General features: G+C 45.3%; 1 protein-coding gene across 1 annotated transcript; it reads left to right on the top strand.

Moving 5' to 3' along the window:
- The first annotated feature begins 1,090 nt into the window (after positions 1 to 1,090).
- LOC127546966 (cadherin-23-like) lies at positions 1,091 to 20,364 on the top strand. Its single transcript, XM_051973838.1, has 8 exons — positions 1,091 to 1,098; positions 1,149 to 1,264; positions 4,763 to 4,875; positions 9,840 to 9,947; positions 15,669 to 15,858; positions 16,540 to 16,685; positions 18,986 to 19,205; positions 20,089 to 20,364. Exons 1-8 carry the CDS (start codon positions 1,091 to 1,093, stop codon positions 20,265 to 20,267), a joined length of 1,080 nt encoding a protein of 359 aa, XP_051829798.1. The 3' UTR covers positions 20,268 to 20,364.
- The last annotated feature ends 668 nt before the right edge of the window (positions 20,365 to 21,032 follow it).

Below are 21,032 nucleotides of genomic sequence, written 5' to 3'. Positions count from 1 at the left end.
CTTGTCCTTTCTCCCCGAGGCGCCTGAGTAGCAGAGCCAGCCACTGTTGGGCAGTAGTCATGCCCAGGGACAGGATGTTCCTGATTTCACGCAACCAAATAAAAATGTCCATAATATCTTCTCCAGTCTTCAACCCCTCGCCCCCATTCTTTTAGGCCCCATATTCATCCCTGGAGACCACAGAATTATCTGATCTGTTTGTTCTTTTCTTCCTCAAGCACAGCAAAATCATTCACACTCTCATCTTTCAATGCTTGATTAATTAACATTTGCTTATTTTACCAATATAAGATACAATGCTAGACCTTGTGGGAATGATAAAAAGGGAACATCCTTACCCTCTGAGAGTTTCCAATCTAGAAGAGGAAAATAGATTACCTATAAATAACTCTAATAAAAAGCAGAGTGTGGAAGAGATTATTAAATTGTATGGTAATAAGGAGAAGTGCTAGAGGGACCCAGGGAGATCAGAGGCCCTCCTTGAAGTCTAAGACATAAGGTTAGGGAGTAATCTCTAAAGTAGCAAAGGAAGTCAGGTTATGAGCACCTAAGACGCCTAAATTTTCAAGAGTTTGGGGGAGGGTAGAAATAGAAGATGACAGAAAATAGATTTAAATGGATTTTGAGGGAAAGAAATAGAACCCATAAAAACCTGCTTTTATATAAGAGATCGTGACTCAACTGTAAGATTTAGGGTCATAAAATTTCAATAATTTAATATGAAATTCTAAGGTTATTCATAAGTAAAAATGATGGCCAATATCAAGGATATTCTAAGTGGCAGCTGGAAACACACAGAAAGCACTTATTAAGTGCTTCCTATGTGCCAGGCAGGTCCAGAGCATGTATGAGAGGGAAAGAGAAGGCATCCTACATCAGCCAGATGAGATAACTGATGATCCAAGGCATGAATCTGCCTTTTAACTTCTTCTATGAAATTATGCTAGAGAGCCTCTCTGTTCAACAGAGCCCTTTTTAATTGCCAGTAGCCAAGTACTTTGGACAGCGCATGTGGACAGCATCAAGGACACTAGGGGATCATTTTTTCTTGAGATTTCTATTCAGTTCTTGCACCTAATGGACAGGTCCCATGGTCCAGTGAGCTTTTGTTGAATAGAGTCTCCCCTTTCCTTTGTCCCTTTTTAAAGGTGCCACAGTATTGTTTCTGAATGCAACAGACCTGGATCGCTCCCGGGAATATGGCCAGAGTCCATCATCTACTCCCTCGAAGGCTCCTCACAATTTCGGATCAATGCACGTTCAGGTGACCACGCCCCCTCCCAGAATCCTCTTCCTTTGTTTTCCTCCTTTGATTGTGATTCGTTTCTGTCCACTTTCACTTCATCCCCCAGCCCTAAAAATTGACTGAGCACTCAAGGTGCCTTCAAACTCTGTCCTAAAGTGGAATTGATTTATTTTCTTTTATTTTTATTTTCAGTTCCAAATTCTCTACTTCTTTTCAGTCCCTCCCTCATCCATTGAGAAGGCAAGAAATGTGATAAAGTGGGTTTCATTTAAAATAAACCCAATGTGTGAAACCCAATTCCAAAATATAAATGACCTGATTCTTTGATGCATCCATGACTTTATTTAGGTTTACCCTCTACCAACACAAATAGAAGCCTTTCCATGCTTTCCCACATTAGGTACTTCTTATCCATGCCTTTCCATCAAATGGAAACAGTTGATGCAGTAAATAGAAAACTGGACTGGGAGTCAGAGACACCTCAGTACAATTCTGGCCTCTGATACTTATTGGCTGTAAAATCCTGGGAAAGTCAATGAAATTCTCTTAATCTCAGTTTTCTCACCTGAAAAATGGGGCTAATAATAGCCCCTATCTTCCCAGGGTTGTTATGGGGATAAGATACTTTTCAAATCTTAAAGGACTGTATAAATATTAGTTATTATAAGTCTTCCAGAAATGATTGCTTCAGTGCTCTGCAGCCTCCACCTTTTAATTTTTCAGTGGGTACCTATGTACCGCTGAAGCTATTGCCATTCTTTTTTCTGATTCCCAATATGTGATCACTTCACCTCCTGTCTGAACCACATACACCCACACTGATCCTTCACAGAAGTCCTCATTGGTCCATGCTACAGCCAAAGGGTGCTCTTTGGATTGTCCATAATTGTTGTTCTTCAGATGTTGAGATGTACTATTCAGAGTTGTGTGGCCACATCAGGAGAACAGCCGGCGCTAACAAGATGGGCTCTGGCACAAGCAGCTGCTTAGGACCTTAAGAACATCGGCAGTTTCCCAAATGGGAGAATGTAAATTAATAAGTTTAAAAAAGACAAATCAAGGAATAATTCACTTTACCACATTTTAAAAGTTCAGTTAAAGACCAGTTCACTTTGCCATAGAGTGATTCATTTTACAAAAAGATTCTCCATAAGATCCCTCGAAATTGCAAGTTCTCCAGAGTATGGTTTGATTTACCAAAATTTGCAGCATGTTCCTAGGGAGAAAGAGCAATAATGAGTGGTCAGGGGACTTGAGTTTCAATCTACTTTTTCACAGTTTTTAGCTCTGTGGCCTTGAACAAACCACTCAGCCTCTCTGAACCTCCACTTCCCACTCTGTAAAATGCTAATGAGCTGTATTGTAGCTAATCAGCCACCTCCCTCTTCATGCTACAATTCCTTAAAGCAAGTGACATATTAAGGAAGATTAGAGCATTACCATTAGGGCTGGACTTGGGGTGTGGGGCAGGGTTATTTTCTGCTCACTCTCTAGAGTCCTTGGAGCTTGGATAAATAAGCTTAAAAAAGAAAGAAAAATTCCCACCTGGGATTTTCCCTCACCAACCACAGCTGAAAATTGTGGGAGAGGAAAATCAGAAGAAGCCAAAATACTTCCACCAGCCTGAATCTCACCTTCCAACTCTATACAAATGGGTACAGCTTCTCCCCTCATTACAGACGTAGCCACCGACCATGGGCACAGATCAGCAGGATTTAGAATAATGAAGATTATGAAAGGGTTAAAGAGCTACTCATTTGCTCAGAGAGAGGGGGATAGACCCATTAACCTCTCCTCAGCCTTCTTTCTCCTCCTCTGTCCCCCACGCAGGGAGTCTACTTCAGCCGTGGGGGGTATTAATGATGACATGGACGTTTTCTTTCTGCTTTGACATCTCTCCTTTAGCTCCAGACATGTGAGCATTTTCCTCAAGCTCCTTGGTCAAATTAGCCAGCCTGTTCCGTAAAGGTGGCCTTAATTGGATCTAATTTCTCAGACAGGAGAAGCTATCCATCATGCCGACAAGTTCATATTTAAAACTTTTTAGAGATTAATTTCTTCCTCGCCCTGCCAATTAATCGACACCACCCCAACCCAGGGAACACATCTCGGTGGCTCAACCCTTTGCCGAGCTTCCCTGCTTGGCCTTTTCAGCATGGCCGGCCCCCGATACAGGTCCCCAATTTAGCGGTCAAAGGAGGACCTTTGGAAGGGGAAGAAGAGTGAACTCATTCATCTCTCCTATTAACCTTCTTCTGAGGGTCTCCAACCCCTCAGCAGCCAAGATAGAGCTTTAGAAATGGAGGAAATTTGAAAGATGAGCATGGTATAATGAAATGAAGACTTGCCCTGGAATATGAGGACCCGAAATCAAATCCCCTCTGTAATACTTGCTTCCTGTGTGACCTCCCATAAATCCCAGCCTCTCGGGATCTGTTTCCTCCTTTATAAAATTAGCATCTAATTTAAATCAAGGCTTCTTAACCTTTTTGTGTGTGGCAGTCTGACCCAGTCAACAAACATTTATTAAGCACCTTTTGTATACCAGACACTAAGTTCCAGAAAGAAAACACAGTTCTTGTTCTCAAAGTGCTTACAGTCTGATGGGTAAAGCCTAGGAATCCCTTCTCAAACAATCTTTTTAAATGTGCAAAATATAATAATTAGTATTATAAAGGAAACAAAATATGTTGAAGTAATTATCAAAATGTTTTTTTTAATTTGCGATATAACAATATATCTAGCAGCAGGTCTAATAGCTAGAGTAATTCCAAAGGGATGGCGAGTATAAGAGTTATTTTAGGATATCTGCAACAACTATAACGTGACATGAAAATATCTGTGATTTCTATTGGTGACAAAAATCACACATAGTGCTAATACTACTGTGCTACATTATTGGCATTCATAGTGGAAGGGAATGCTAAATTTCAGTTAAAGGTCAGTGAAAATAAAGAGATAAATAGATATACAGTTCTTTTTCTTTCCAAGTTCACAGATCCCCTGAAATCTACCCCCAGATTAGTTGGAGGATCCATGAACCCCAGGTTAAGATCCCCTGGACTATTTAAGAACTCATGAACCTTTGAGGTCTCCCACCTGGTTTTAAATCTGTGATTTTATTTATGTGATTTCACAGAGAAATAAACAGAGATGTGCTTTGTCCCAGTTCTCATAGTGAGCCAATGATAAAACAAGATGTGAGATCTAGTTTTCCTTTCTCATAATCCAGGTCTCTTTCCATTGTACCAAGAGGCCTTTCTTCCTCCTTATGACAGGATCATATTGCCTGGCCTCTGAGCCCTGGTTCACTCCCAAAAGGGAGGGAAGGGGCTTTAGTTCTTCCCCCTCCTCAGTAGTCTTACCTGCTTTTGTGCTTCCTATTGGCCCCTAAAGCTGTAACTCGAATTTTGATCTTCCCCTGAATGGGAGCTGGGATGTCACAGACCAACTCCATGGCCTGAGAGGTAGGGGTGCCAAAGAGCCTGCAGTCTCACCGCATCCTCTCTCCCTTAGGTGAAATCACCACGACATCCCTGCTGGATCGAGAGACCAAATCGGAATACATCCTCATCGTGCGGGCAGTGGACGGGGGCGTCGGCCACAACCAGAAAACCGGCATTGCCACTGTGAGCTCCTTGAACTTTCCCTCCCTCCCTCCCTCTGACATCAGTTGGAGCTGCCTTGAGGGCCTTCCCCTCAAGCTTGTCCAAAAGCTTGGGGCGGCCACTTAAACCAGCCTCTGGCTATCTATTTCTTCAGGTGGGAGGAGAAATAGAGGGATCAGGGGAGGGGGCTTGAAAAGATCCAGGTCATCCATAAGGGATGGACCAAGAGAGTTCCACCCTCATTCTCAGCTAGAGACAGCAAAGGTCTGCCTTTATTCACTAAGAGAAATACCAGATCCACATAAGAAAGATACAGTTTTGGAAATGGGATATGAAACATCTTTTTCATTTCCTCCCAAGAGATGCAAAATCCATGGAGGATCTGATTATGAGTTAGGCAAGTGGAAGGTAAGTATAGACCAAGGACCCTTCATTGTATTGCCTCCAGTCAAGAACAGGATACATTAGACCCATATTTTCCTATTGACAAGAGACAGAATCAAGAAGAGTCTTAAGGGCTGACAATATAGAATTTTACATGTATGCATATAAATATGCATGCAGCCATGTGATGGAGATGAGCTACCACTTTATCAGACCCATCGGCCCTGAATTTTCCTAGGGAGACAAGGAGAAGGGACAAATGTCCTCCCATTTCTTTGCTGCTCAAAGGCTCTCACAATCTCCCCCCAGAAAATCTGTGGAAAGAGTGGGCAACTGGAAAGAGGGAAACCAAGCAAGTTTCCAGTTACCAGAGGATGTGACAGAGAGGGATACGACATTCTAACCAAACCTCAGTGGGTCTCTCTCCTAAAGAGAGCATCAGGCTTAAACAAATGTTGGTAGAACTGAGAATGTTTAGCCTAGAGAAGAGAACTCTTAGAAAATCCATGATAGACATCCTTAGATATCTAAAGGGTTTATGCCCATTGGAATATAACCTTGACAGAAGGCAGTCTTTGAATCCCAGGACCTCAGTAAAGGCTGGTTGACTAATTTTAGTATGAAAGAACAGAAAGAAGAACTTAAATCTAAAAGGGGCCAGAGGCCATCCAGACCCTCACTTGACAGATGAGAGAGTTGAGATGAAGAGAAGTTGACTTACAGTCATATAAGCAAAGCATCAAAAATGGGCTTTGAACTCAAGTCCTCTGACTTAGAAGACAATATTCATTCCCTGGACCATAATATCCAGAAGGGTCCATTGCTCTTCAAGAGCGCAGAAATAGGGCTAGTGCGGAGGCAGAATTCAGGTAAAAAGGAAGGGAAATGATGTACCATGAGTTGTCCCATGAACTTCTAAGTCTTCTGTGAAATCTTTAAAAAGAAACTAAGACTCCCAGCTCTGGGGCTTATTTCCCATGTGCCCCAGTGACCCCTTCTGTAAAATGGAAGCATGGACTACAATGACCTCTGAGACCTCTATGAATTCTTGATCTGTGACCAACATACAACAATGCTGTTGGAAGGGCTCCCGCATGGAGGAAGAGGTGGTCAAGACGGCTGAATCACAGCAGTCAGACCCAAGGCCGTGTCCCAGGACATCCTCTAGTTCAGACCGAACCCAATTAAAATACAATTGAGAAATATTTAACAAAGTAATAGAAAACCCGAGAGAACATAAATAATTCTAAGATGTGGTTTCCTAAATCAGAGTATGGCCCACAGTGATCCTCATGTAAAATTAGTGCCTTCTGTTTCTTTTTGGGCTTGACAGCCCTGAACTAGGAAACCCCTGGAGTCCCTTTCAACTCTGAGTCTCTGGTTCCCTGGCACTCCTTAGGGAGTTGTTGGGGGGAGCAGGGAAGTGAGGAGAACAGTCTACAGCAGGGCAGAGCTGGGAGATCTTCAGAGAAAGAGACGCCAGAATCCTCTGAGGTGACCCTGGTACCATTCAGGGGAGCTGCAAATCTCCTCTCTCCAGCTCACAGGTCTCCTGATACGCCACACTTTGGCAAGCAGAGATGATGATGTTTGATTCAAGTCTCTTCCATTGATCAAGCATTTATATAGTGCCCACCATGTGCCAGGTTATGGAGACACAAAAGAACAAAAGCCACACAGACCCTGCCCTCAGTGAGACTTAAACCCTACTGGGAGAAAATGACACGTACACAAGTTGGCACAAAAATATGTGTGTGTATACACAGACACACACATAAAACAAATACAAAACAAATCATCCAGAGACCTGGTCCAAAGCCTTAAATTCTTCAGAGAGTGCCCTGTAGCCCCAGAGCACCAAGCCCTCACTGAGCCCAAGTCCATGATGCTCGGCAGGAACAGAGTTTGTGTGGAGCCCACTCCTGCATCCCCCCCTTTCCCAGTGGGGAGGGTGCCTCGGTCCTTCTCTAAAGTATAACTTAGCTCTGATTGCAAGAGGCAGGACCAGGGGCTGCTTTGGTAGAACAGAACATCCTCATAGCCACCTCAAGAGCTATTAGGGGCATACTCTGATTAGGGTCCTAATCAGAGATCCAGAGGCTCCATGTTCCAGTTTCTAAAGTGTCACTTTAGAGAAAGAGGGTGTTATTAGAAAAGAGAGCTCTCCTAGTCTCATCTGTGGTCAGGAGAGCCAAACTTCCAGAGGCAGTTTAGGGCTCAAGTCACCCTCCTCACAATCAGGGTCTCCCTTCCACTACCCCCGTCCCAACTCCTTTCCATTGGATCCCAGGGAACAGCTTTCCTTGCCTTTGAACACAATGTGCCTTCTTGCCTTCTGCTGTTAACAGGGGCAATAGAATATTTGACTTAGAAAGGACCATCCTTTGAGATTCTTTATTCTAACCACCCAGATTACAGATGAGAAAACTGAGTCTTAAGGGGTTGAAGCAACTTAAAATCAATAGAGACTTAAACAATCAATTAAGTGCCTACTATGTGCTGGGTACAGCAAATCAGTAACTGACCTAGACCTACAATCTGAGCTTTCTAACTACTAGGTTAGAGATCTGTCAGCCTTCTCAAAACAGCTTCTAGGAGTGTGAGATTCTCCCCCCAAGACACCAAAATAAAAACTGCCACCCCAAATCAGTCAGGACTACTGTAATTCACCTCAGCTCCCATCTCTCCCGTTGCCTGTCTACAATCAGATTAAATTACATCATTGCCCGTGTATATGACCTGATTTTTTTCCTCTAGGATTTTCCCTCCACTTTTCTATGACCATCAGTCCATTGCCAATCATCTTCCCCTTCCCAATCCACATACATCCTTCCTGCTGCTGATTCTTTCCAGTCCCTCACTAGAGGACTAGTTTTGTTCCTTGCTCTCCTGTAGATTTCTAATTCTCATACCAGGTTCATTTTCATTTGCATCCCTTCTAGCCCCACCATCATCCCCCCACTGCCGTGTCTCCTTCCCCTGCCTGTCAGCCTAGCTGAGGTGGATGCCCCCTGACCCTATTGCTTGGAGGGGCTGCAGTGGGTCAGGGGTCTCCTCAGTAAGTTGGCATTACACCCAGAGGCCCCTCACTAATAGGAATTTGGATCCCTGTAAATAATTTATCAGGGCAGCAAGAGAGCGAGAAAATTGCTTGGATTGAAACTCAGCCAGGAAGCTCAAGGGATTCTGATGCACATCCCTGTATATGTAGCCACACACACATACACATACAACACTCCTTCTCATTAGCCAACACTGGAGATCTCACCTTTAGCTCAGAAATCACTCGCCGGCGCCCATTACTTTGCTCTCTACCTAGCTGGAGTTAGAGATTTTTAAGGAGGAAAAAAGACTCCCTGGGTTTCAGGGGGATGGGTTTCCCAGAGCTCACTTAGTTCATCCCTTAGTGACATCGCAACTAGGTCATCATTGTTTCTTCATCTGTCAAATGGGGGCATTGTTCTGGAACTGGTCTCAATGGTCATTTCCATCTGTAAGTCTATGATTCTTTCTTGTTAAAAACCTCCTACAAAGATCCTTTCCCCAATTCTACCCCAATTCAAGCCTTGTCATTTGTAGCAGCTTTGGAATGACTACTGAAAAAGTAATAGTAAAGGGGATGAAACTGATGCAAAAATGGCCCCTTGGAAGGCAAAATGGCATTCTGGAAAACCATTGAATGAACCTAAAATTCTGGGCATGTTAGGTAATGTTAGGTAATTATAACAATTATAACTATAATAACAAAAAACTGTACTGGAACCACGCCATTATCACAGACAGAACTGTTGCCAACAAGTTGCCTGGATGTCAACACTGAGCCATAAAAATTTAAGAACAATTTTTAACCTCCAACCTATGTGGAATGGAATCAAAATCAAATAGAAATAAGTTGAAACACAGTTATCACAACCATCCTGTAAGATTCTGGGCTTTCATGAAAATGATTTCAGTGAGCCTACAGAAGATACATTTATACCCCAATCCTTTTATTTTCTTTCAAAAAAACCCCAGTATTTATTCAGTAATCATTATTGCATTATATATTAAAGAATAATAATAATAGGATTAGTGACATGTGTCTAAACTGTTTCTACGTGAACTTGATTGAACAAGAGTATGAAATTGTTACTTCTAATAATGATGATGACAAACTGCAGAAAGTAGAGTTTCTGTAAAAATTAAGGTCCTAATTTTACAGGCATTTCTATTGGACTAGAATAAATTTACCATATTTTACATGATTATAACTTTCTGAATAGTCTAAGTTTGAATACATCTCACTATCTTGGGGGATTTCCGTTTTGCACTAATTGAGAGCTGGGTCTCCAAATGTTCATATGGATTGGTGGTGCTTGACCTGTGGTAAAGCCTTCTGAACTCTTAGTGGTTAGGAGATAGTATACCTTGACCGCAATATAGTGATAGTACTTTGGTACTCTCTGAGCATGATGGACAACTATCAACCAGGACCTAGCTGTGGTTACTGAAATAAAGCACAGAACACTGACTATTAAGGAGGAGAATAGCTGGATAGACTTTGTCTCAAAGGCCCCCCTGGTAGAATGGACCTTCCCATGTTCTTCATTTTCATTTTCCAGGTGAATATCACTCTCTTGGACATCAATGACAATCACCCCACCTGGAAGGATGCTCCTTATTACATCAACCTGGTGGAGATGACTCCTCCGGATTCCGATGTCACTACGGTAAGTTGGGAGAAATGTAGTTCTAGTCTTAAGGTATAGCAGGGGCAGAAGCACAGGGATGCACATGGGTCAGTGACCCCGAGGGACTGGACCATAGAGGACAATGGAGGACATCCTGCGAGATGAAGCTGGAAGGGGAAGGCAGAGCCAGATGGAAGGCCCTTGGATGCCAGGAGGCATACTTTGTATTTGATTTGGTAGCCCACGGTGAAATCAGAGCAGTATACCTAGGGAGTGTGTAAGTGAGGGATGGATTGGAAGAGGAAGCACCAGGGGCAGGAAGATCAAAAAGAGCCTGTTGCTATAACCCAGATAAGGAAAGAGAAGTACCTTGTAGGCTAGTAGGACCAAAAAGGGGGCATGAAAGGAGAGAGCACTTGGCAGCTGATCAGATGGAGGGGGAGGATGAGGAAGAGGGAAGAGGGTCAGGGACTTGTTCCCTGAGTTATTCTATTGGCTATTGGTGTACAGGTGACTTTGCTGCCCCAAGACCCGGTGCCCACCTGGCCCTGTCCATGCCCCAGAGCTATTGGCCAAAACTCCCTTCTCAGTTGAGACTTAGGGTCGAGTGAGCTATTCACATCAGGCTGATGAAAAAGGGCCGGGCTATTCAGGATGGTCCTTGGGGATCAAAATTCTGGATTCGCATCTGGGTCTTGTCTTGTTCACGGGTGGGAAAACACACGTCATTAACTCTCTCTGGGTCTCCCTTTTTCCCCTTACAAGAAAGGGGGGCAGCTAACCAGTCCTTTCTTGACAATAAGGAAGATGGAGTATCTTCTAAAGTTCAAGCCTGATGATTCAAATAGTAATAATAGGGTGTCAATAATTATTCCTCAGATAATAAGATGGGAATTAATTTTCCCTATACAACTCTCCCCTAAACAGATCAAAACAGAACAAAGCTACTCACTCGCAATGGCCTTGGCCCTCCCGAACTTCCCATGGGGCACCAGAGCCTGCTGTGCTAACGAATCTCAGCTGGCACACCTAGTGGCTAGAGAGCCGGTGGGTAGCCTGCATCTGTGTTTAAGGATGACGGGAGCATTTGTGTGCTCACACACCCATTAACTCTCTTGCTTTTCATACATGTGCATGCCCTGTGCACACGCTTACCTATTGTGCATTTGTATGTGTGGTACGTGTACACAGGTGCGTGGGCTGATGAATTTCTATGCTGTGAGTGAGGTTTGGGGACAACTTTTCCTCCCCTCTCCTGCAACCTCTTTCAAGGACCTCTCTGATTCGCATTGATTTAGAACCTTTCAAAGCCCTCCAGCAAAATAAAAGAGAGGGGAGAGGGAGAGAATTATTCCCCGTCAGACCAGGAGAAAAATGACGGGCGTGAAATGGGAAATAAATGAGGAGAAAGTGGTGAGAATCCACAAAATGATCTAACTGGGAAGAAGGGAGGAGGCAGGAGGAGTGAGAGGGGGGCTGTCCCTTCCCCACCCCCAGCCCCTGAACTCCATAGGGAGCCCAAGTGGCCAGCGGGACTGGGGCTCATAGTGGGGGAAGGGGCACCTGCTCACCCCACCGGTGTACGGACGGAGCCTCCCTGGGGACACATAATCAATGTGAAGGAGGGAAGGCCGAAGCACTGCTGGGAGTGATGAATGGCCTGGAAGTTAGAAAGTCTGGTCCTAGCTCTATCTAGCCCGGCCGACGATCGGCCATCTGACACAAAGTAAATCAATTCACTTGACTCTCTGGGCCTTATTCTTCCCTTTAATAAAATGGGGAGAATAAGAGTTGTCCTGCCCATCCCCTAAAGAGGCAAAGGATCCGAATGAGAGAATAGAAGGGGATTTTCACACTTTTTCTTCCCTTTGGGGCTGTGAGCCACAATGGCCAGCCGTGATTCAGAGGTCCCTTACCCCAATGGAAAGGGAGGGAATGGGCTTAAAGGTAGAAGGACACGTGTACCTTTCAGACATGGCCCATGTGAGAGTTTGTTTTGCTTGGATATGTCTATTTTTGCAAAGGTTTTGACTTTCCTTTCTTCTTCACTGTTAAGAGAGAGAGGGGAAGTGGGAAGTAGTGGGAATTAAGCACCTACTATGTGCCATGCACTGCCCTAAGCACTTGACAATTATTATCTCATTTGATCCTCACAAGTGGATGCTATTAATCCCTTCTGTGAAACAGAGAAGAGGTAAGTGACTTGGTCACACAATTAGTTTATATCTGAGGCTAGATTTGAATTCAGGTGTTTCTGATTCCAGACCCAGAACTCTGTCCGCTCTGCCCCCCTCAGCAGCCTCTAGCTCTTATTTTGTTTTGTTAGGGGGAGAGTTGTACAGGAAAATCAATCCCCATCTTATTATCTGAGGAATAATTATTGACACTATCATTCCCACTCTGAATCATCAGCCCCGAGCTCAAGGAGAAACACCATGTTTCCTGTCATCGAGAAAGGGCTGGCCAGCCAGCCCCTTTTTTGTTAGGAGAAAAAGTAAATGGCTTGAGTGTTTTCCCAGCCCATGAACAAGACATGGCCCAGAGGAGACTCCAGAGTTTCAGTCCCCAAGGACCATCCACCGAGTAGCTCGGCCATCCCTCATCAGGGAACGAAGAGGGTGCCGGCTCTCTTGGAGTCACCTTCCCCGGCAGGAAGACGGGGGTCTCCGCGGGGTCAGCTCACAGCCCTCACCTTCACCTCTCCTCTCTTTCTCATTTTCTTTTTCCCTGCCCCTCTCCCACATCTGCCTCCAGAGCTCCCAGGTTGGCCAGTACTTCAGGCAGATGGGAGCTGGAGGAATTTCAGCCGCCCATCTGTCTGTTCTGGTCTGCTGGCCCCAGAGACACCTCTGCAAGGGGATTAGGTGGGGGAAGGAAATAGATTCTGCTGCCAACGCAGAAAAAAGTACCACGTCAAGGAACACAAAGGAGCTGATCCCAGTGTCCTGGACTTAAGGATGGGGCCATCCTGAGCCTTCAGCCCTCCCCTCCCTGGAGAGTCATTGTTCTAGTATTCTAAAGCCACTGCAGCCTCTAAAAAGCCAAGGGATGGAGTGAAGGAGGCCATCGCTGCCTGCACTGACCCTGAGGCTGCTCCTTGGTGTCTGGCTGAGATCCGGAACCCCTGGTTCTAGAACCAACTCTGGACGGCTTCAGGCAGATTGCTTCCATTTCTGAACCTCAGTTTCCCCCAGTGGATAGTGGGCTCATTAGATCAGCTGAGGGAGGCCCTTAAAGCACAATAACTAGTAAAAGGTAGACAAAGGAGAAATGATGTTGGTAAGTCTCTGGTCCCCTAATTGAGTAGGGACAGGATGATATATCTGAGCCTTAGTGGATGAGGAAGAGAAAATGAGGGTGAGGAGGAAATGGCAATTAACCCGTCAAGGAGTGAGAGATAAGTCTTAGGCATTTTCCCCTGCCCTCTTTGAGAGGTACCAAGGGGCATAGGAAAGGGACATGGATCCTAAAGGTCCCCCTGCCCATAGGACAGAGGGAGCAGGTGGGCACGGCTCCTCTCCCCCTCCCTCCTCCACGTGGTAATTGCTCTCCCCCAGCCAGCTTCTCCCCTTCACTGTGACAGCCCTGGCCCTCGAGACCCAGACCTCCCATACACAGCGTCTACCCCTCCATCCCTCTAGCATGTCATCCCACCACCGCCTTTTGACATCACAATTGGTGGCTGTGAACATAATCGTTGTGTCACGGAGAGGAGATGCAATCCAGTATATGGGAAAGCTGCAGGAAGAGCATCAAAAGCTGCAATTGGTCCTTGCTTATGCAAATGGTCCTGCTAAAGGCACGGCCCCCCCAGAGGAAGGAGGAAGGTGGCCAGGACAAGGGGAAGGGGCTCTGAAATGAAATCAGCATCTGCAAAATGTCCTGTGAGCCTCAGGGCACCTGGGTTCCCATCCCCAATTCAACAAGAATCGTAGCCTCCTAGATTTAGAGCCGAGACCTTGGAGAGCGCCTTGTTCAGCCCCCTCAACTTACAGATGAGGAAACTGAAGCCCACAAAGGGACTTTTCCAAATGTATCGGCAGAATCTGAACCTATGTCCTCTGACTATTGAAACAGGAGTTTTCCACCAGACCACAGAAATTGTATTAACACTCAGAAGTGGGACTTTCCTTCAGATATGCTGAGCGGGATAGCCTTTGGGAAAGATCACATAAGGTGTCAAGAAATCATGCTTCCCAAGGACCACTGAATAGGTTCTTCATTCCCCCCTCCCACCCCATTCCATCAGCACACTCACCTCCTCAAGCCACCTCCCACTGGCTCCTTGTTAAGTGTTCCTTGTGACCATTTGCCCCTGGAAATTGAAAAATACTATATATCAGGGTCTGGTTTCTTTTTGTTGTTGTTGTTAATTATCTAGAAAATATTAGAGAAACTATTAACAATGCAGAGTAAAACAAAAAGTCTGTCGTGGTTTTGGAGAGCAGGTTGTTAAATGGTCATTGTGAACACTGGCACCTCAGAAATTAGAAAATGTGACAAATTAGTATTTGATTTCCTGTTTTGTTGATCACCTAAATTTAAGAAAATGCTGGAAAAATATTAATAATGCAGATTAAGCTGAAAAGTTTGTCATGGTTTTGGAAAGCAGGTTGTTAAATTTCCTTGTGAATTTGGAAAACATAATAAATTAGGATTTGATTTCTTGTTTTGTTGATCACCTAAACTTATGAAAATGCTGGAGAAAATATTAACAGTGCAGGTCCGGTTTCTTTTTTGTTAATAATCTAGATTAAAGAAAATGCTAGAGAAAATATTAGCAATGAAGATTAAAATGAAAATTTGTCATGATTTTGGAGAGCCAGTTATTAAATGTTCATCGTGAGCAATTTGCACCTCAGAAATTGGAAAACATGATAAATTAGGGTTTGATTTCTTGTTTCATTAATTCCCTGGATTTAAGAAAATGCTAGATTAACTAGCATTGTAAATTAAACTGAAAAGTTTGTCATAGTTTTGGAGAGCTGGTTGTTAACCAGCCCACATCCTTCTTCCCCACTTAGAGAACTCTTATAACCCAGCACAGTTGATGCCGAAAAGATTATGACTTTTTCATTTCTGAAGCCAAGCTCTGTAGAGTCGAGTGGGCACAAAACAAAAGCTCACAACGATATTCAGTCATCCATCAATATTTAGTCCCCTCTACCTTCGGAAGCTGAGGGATAACGGAACATATCTAAGACACAATTCCTGCCTTCTTGGAGCTCATAGTCTGGCAGGGTAAGAAAATGCAAGCACTGAAAAGCCCAGGTCCTTGAACTTCAGCCCCGGCAGAGCCCTCCGCTCCCCACCTTCCTAAGGCCCTGCCCTTTGGCGCTCTCCCAGCGTGTGAGAGGCTGACGACATAGCCCCCTTCCTAACGCACAATCCAGAGCTCCGCTGGCTTTGTTGTCCCACCTGTAGGAGTGTGGGATTTGGAACAAGATGTCACTTAGTCCGGTCCCCACATGTCTGGCCAAGGTCGTGCAGAAAGCAAGAAGGGCCAGGAGCTAGCGTGACTCCGTGTCTAGTGCTCTCTCCTCTCCACTCCATGTCTTCCATTAGGTTGCAGAGAGGTGCTGACCCACGCTGGTAGAGAACCTCCTCGGGCAGAACTCAGTCCCCTCTGGTCCCGGGTTGGGGAGAGCTCTTGGCCGAACGGCAAAGGGGCCGGGGGTTTGGCCACCGTGGTACCGAGCAGCCTGACCCATTCCCAAACCAGACCCCGCCTCACCCTCTGAGCCTCGGTTCCCCTCGTAGGTGGTGGCCGTGGACCCTGACCTGGCTGAGAACGGGACTCTGGTCTACAGCATTTACCCTCCCAACAAGTTCTACAGCATCAACAGCACCACGGGCAAGATCCGGACCACCAACGTGATGCTGGACCGCGAGAACCCTGACCCCGAGGAGGCCGAGCTCATGCGCAAAATCATCATCTCCGTCACCGACTGTAAGGGCCCCTCTCACCCCCTCGCCCCGACCTGCCCCAGGCAGGAGCCCCACCCCGAGAGCTGTGGGTACCCCGAGCGGGACCTCTTATCATGAGAGCGGGTGTTGGGGGCTCCCCTTCTAGATTCTCATTCTCCCAGGTGACCCCAGGACATAGCTGGCAAGGCATTCAGAGATGAGGGGATGGGCCCAGGGTCAGCTACCTCCTCCTTGACGTCCCTTCTCAAGAAACCGCTTGAAAATGAGGAGGGAACGAGACAGCTGGGTGGTGGAGTGGATGAAGCACTGGCCCTCAAACAAAGAGGACATGAGTTCAAATCCACCCTCAGACACTTAACACTTCCTGGCTGTGTGACCCTGAGCAAGTCACTTAACCCCAAGTGCCTCAGGGGGAAAAAACCGGGAAGGAAGAGAATAAGCATTTATTAAGCACTTACTATGTACTATATAGAGAGCTAGTGCTTTGCAAATATTACCTCACTGATCCTCACAACCACCCTGAGAGGTAGGTACTGTTAATATTCCCATTTTACAAGCTTGCCCAGGGTCACACAGCCAGTGAGTATCTCGGGCCAGATTTGAACTCAAGTCCTCTTGAATCTCTCCACTGCGTCACTCAATGGTTTCTTTCTTTCTCCTCCCCCTCTCTCTGTTTCCCCTCTCCTTTGTGGGCTCCCTCTAGGCGGCAGGCCCCCCCTGAGGGCCACCAGCAGCGCCACGGTCTTTGTGAACCTACTGGACCTGAATGACAATGACCCCACCTTCCAGAACCTGCCCGCCATCGCCGAGGTGCTGGAAGGGACCCTTGCTGGGACCTCCGTCTACCACGTGAGTCCCTAAAAAGGATTCTAGTTTCTAGAACAAGTCCTCCTCCCCCCTTGGAGCTTTCTCTGGTGGTCTTTCCCTGTCTCAGCCTGTCATGAGCTGTCTGTCTGTCCACAACAAGGGGGGTCAAGGCTCCGCTCTCCAGCCCTGTGCTCCAGGGTGAACAGCGGACGTGTGCGGGCCAGTCCCTGCTCTCACGGGGCCTACTCTCAAGCTGGGGAGACTCAAACAGCAGAAAAGAATAGGAGACAAAAAGTGCTTCAGATGGTGACTTTAGGTAGGGTTTGACCTGAACGGCCTCCAAGGCGGCTGCTGCTCCTCAGGGAGCTTAGAGTCGTGTGGAAGAGCAGCCAAAGAACGGAAATGAGTGCAAAATTAAGAGGCAGAAGCCAAGGACTTGGAGCTCAGTTGGCTGAAATGTGCAGGGAATTTGAGCAAACGAAATATTCTGAATCCCTGGGCAGTCATCAGACATCCTTGCTTCAGTACAAGTGGGTACAAATCATTTCCAAGTGTCCTTTCTTACTTCCCTTTCAATATTCAGGAAAAAAACATATATTTTTAAATACGAATTTGTCTCATGAAAGGCTAGAAAAGGTGCTTCTGCCCTAGACTGGACATGAGAGCGTTGGGGACAACCAGGAGCTGCCAGAGATGAGACTGGTGGCAGTTGCCAAACAGGACCTAAAGATGCACTTGTGTGTCCTTAAAAATTGGACCCTGGGCATTCAGAAAAAGACACAGACCAGCAGGACAGTATTGAAACTGCCAGGTTTAAATTTAATAGATACTTTAAATAATAATCACTAGTGTCTATATAGCACTGTACATGTTATCTTATTAATACTGAGAGGCGGATGGGATTATTCTCCCCATTTCACAGATGAGGAGAGCGAGCCTTGCTCAGATCACATGGCGAGTAAATATCTCAAGCAAAATTCACACTCAGGTCTTCTTGATTCCAAGTGCAGACTTCTACCCACTACATAACCTAGTTGTATCTAGGTTTTAAAAAAAATAGTTGTATAAAATAGAGATTTTTGTTTTTCTATACAATCTTCTTTTTCATTACTCCTTTAGATACGGAAATCCTGATTCATAATTATAATGAAAAGGAAAGATAATTGTTAAAATTTTTCTAAAATAGAAAGTTGCCTTCCCCTGCCCCATGTTATGGACCAGCTGAGACTTTGAGCCTTCAAAGTAACTTTGAACCTGCAGTTTGGCTAACTCCACCCCTTAACAACATCCAGTATTTCACTGAGATGCTTCTGCCTCCTCTAAGACAGACTGCTGTCCTTAGTAGAAGTCTCTGGCTAAAAGAATCATTCCCTGATTGCGAGCCTCCCCAGACACCGGTTTGCTCCCAGACCACTTCCAGAGTATTGCCAGCTCAGTAGAAGCATGTAAACAGGGCTCTGTCCCCAGCCTCTATGCCTTTTTCCTGGAATAACCTCTCCCTGAGGTTCCTTATCCTCCTTTAGGTTCTGTCCAGGTGTCCCCTCCCATATGACACCTTTCCCAACATCTCCCCCACTCTAATCTCCACTCCCAAGTTCTTGATGCTCTCTTTCTCCTCAAGGTACCCTACCTCCCACAGAAAGCTAAATATCACTTGAATTGACCCAAATTGAATTGTGTCACAAAATAAGTACCTTGGAGAGAGGAAATGCGTGACCTCAGCAAGATGTGCATTTTTAAGTGCTCCATTTTGCCTCCTTTTTTTTCTTTTTATTGAGTCTGGGGGCTTCCTCTCTCTAATCCCCATCCATTTTAGATGGAATGGGCAGTAAATCCAGAGGAAGTATTAATGACCTCTGAATGGGAGAGGCCCTGATCCAGGGAACCATATTCTTTTTTTAATTAAAGCTTTTTATTTTCAAAATATATACATGGATAATTTTCAACATTCACCCTGACAAAATCTTGTGTTCTAAATTTTTCCCTCCCTTTTCCCTAGACAGCAAGTAATGCAATATATGTTAAACATGTGCAATTCTTCTATACATATCTCCACAAATATCATGTTGCATAAGAAAAATCAGAACAAAAAGGGAAAAAATGAGAAAGAAAACAAAATGCAAGTAAATAACAAGAAAAAGAGTGAGAATGCTCTCAGTCCCCACAGTCCTTGCTCTGGCTCTCTCCATCACAAGACCTTTGGAACTGGCCTGAATCACCTCATTGTTGAGGAGAGCCACGTCCATCAGAATTGATCGTCTGATCCTCTTGCTGTTGCTGGGTACAATGATCTCCTGGGAGCCACGCTCTCCACACTGATGTCCGCCCATTCTTCTCACCAGGTTGTAGCCATTGACCTGGACGAAGGCTTGAATGGGCTGGTGACGTACCGCATGCAGGTGGGGATGCCCCGCATGGACTTCGTGATCAATAGCAGTAGCGGCGTGGTGACCACCACCACGGAGCTGGATCGCGAGCGCATTGCGGAGTACTACCTCCGGGTCGTGGCCAGCGACGCCGGCACCCCCACCAAGAGCTCCACCAGCACGCTCACCATCCGAGGTGAGTCGGGACATCTCCGCCGCTCCCAACCGGAGGGGCCGAGGCTTTGGGAGCCGTACCATCCTCAGGGTCCTCTGAGATCATCCCTAGGGGATTAGTTCACTGTCAGAATCTCAGGTCAGTTTCCATACCTAAAAAAATCAGAGAGAGAAATTTCCTCATCCGAGCCTCCTGATGTGAGTTTGATAAGAGAATCCCTCAGACCTCTTCTACCCCAAAGGAGAAATGTGTGGCAGACAAAGCACTTTAAAGGAGGCTTATGGGGAGGTTCTTAAAGATGCTTTGCAGATAATCTGTAACTCAAAGAAGTTAAAAGCTAGGCTCTCCTACAAGAGATGCTTCCCTGACCCCCAGAAAGGGTCCAGTCTCATTGGCCATGAGGAGAGCTCTGTTGGCACATGGCTGTGTGACCTTGGAGCCGTCGTCCAACCGCTCTGTAATTCAGAATTGTCTTCTGGAAAGTGTGATCTGTGAGCTTTTTGTGTTGAATCAGGGTCCGTCATCCTTCAGCATCCCCACATCCCCTGTCACTATCCAGCTGGACCTCCAGGAGCATTCCATCAGCCAACATCAATGAAAAAAACAATTCAGATGCTCCTGGTTGGCCCGATGCTGATGGGCCATTCCGCCAGATGGTGACATTGGTAGGAAGATAGAGAGGGAATTGTCTTTCCCTATGTTTGTGTGCTGCCATGAATATTTCTGAGCCTCACAGTACAAAATTCCTAAAGAAAGCCGTGCTGTATGGAAACGTTCTCTTTTATTTTATTTTGTATTCCTTTTCTATTTTTCTTTTTTCTTATTCTGTTTTTTAAATAATTTTTTTAAAAAAAAGCTGTGCTATAAAACTGATTCTTGTTTTCTCTCTGGGTCTTTTCTCCAGTACTGGATGTGAACGATGAGACCCCTACCTTCTTCCCAGCCGTGTACAACGTCTCCCTGCTGGAGGACATCCCCCGGGATTTCCGAGTGGTCTGGCTGAACTGCACAGACAATGATGTGGGACTCAATGCCGAGCTCAGTTACTTTATCACAGGTTCTGGCTCTCTCTCCTTTCATTAGCTCCTCTGCCTTCCAACTCATCCTCCCCTTTGTACCCCGCTTTGAATGAGAATACAACCCCTGCCTTTGAGGGACTAGATCATGTCTAGAGAAATTAGGAAAGGGGAGAACTTTTAAATCAGACATCTCCTCCTCTCTCTGGTTTCATAACTACTGTTACAACTGTACAATCGGTTTATTTGGGATTTATATACAGACACACACACATACATATATACATAATATTTGTGTACAATAAATTGTGTACACGTGTTTACACAAACACATGCATATGTGCGTGCACACCTGCATATGTGCAAGTAAGCATATCCATGCATAATACAAAATAATTATATTGGGGATACACATGCGTGTGTACGAGTCATATATAAACTGCTTGTTTATAATGATAGATGTGAATATGAATCTCGCTCTCTCCTGGTGCTTCTCAAAGGAGTCATTCTTGCCTAACTCACTGGTACCTCTCTGGCCTGGAATTCACTCTCTTTGGGTTCTTTCAGACTTTGCTTGGGCAGGGAAAGCGTCTGAGATAGCCCCAATCAGAGGAATCAGTTGAAAAGACCAGGGTTCAAAATTCTCCCTCTGCTCCTTACCCACTGTGACCGTGTGATTCTGGATAACTCCTTTACTTCCTCACTGCTCTAGACAGTTCTAAATCTACTAAGTTGCAAAGAAAGTTCTGCCCTCCATTAATAAATTGAGTTTCTAAAGCCCTCTACTCAAAGCATAAGTCAAGTCCCTGTCTTACAGATATAGGGGTTTGCA

Source organism: Antechinus flavipes, chromosome 2 (assembly GCF_016432865.1).
Source record: "Antechinus flavipes isolate AdamAnt ecotype Samford, QLD, Australia chromosome 2, AdamAnt_v2, whole genome shotgun sequence".
In the NCBI taxonomy this organism is placed as follows: Eukaryota; Metazoa; Chordata; class Mammalia; order Dasyuromorphia; family Dasyuridae; genus Antechinus; species Antechinus flavipes.
The sequence above is the reverse complement of the archived record's forward strand: the minus strand, read 5'-3'. Positions and strand labels throughout refer to the sequence as shown.

Excerpts from the sequence above, each read along its gene's own strand:
- LOC127546966 (XM_051973838.1), top strand. Across the intron at positions 1,265-4,762 it reads TCGGATCAATGCACGTTCAG|GTGAAATCACCACGACATCC; the intron begins GTGACCACGCCC and ends TCTCTCCCTTAG. Across the intron at positions 9,948-15,668 it reads CGGATTCCGATGTCACTACG|GTGGTGGCCGTGGACCCTGA; the intron begins GTAAGTTGGGAG and ends TTCCCCTCGTAG.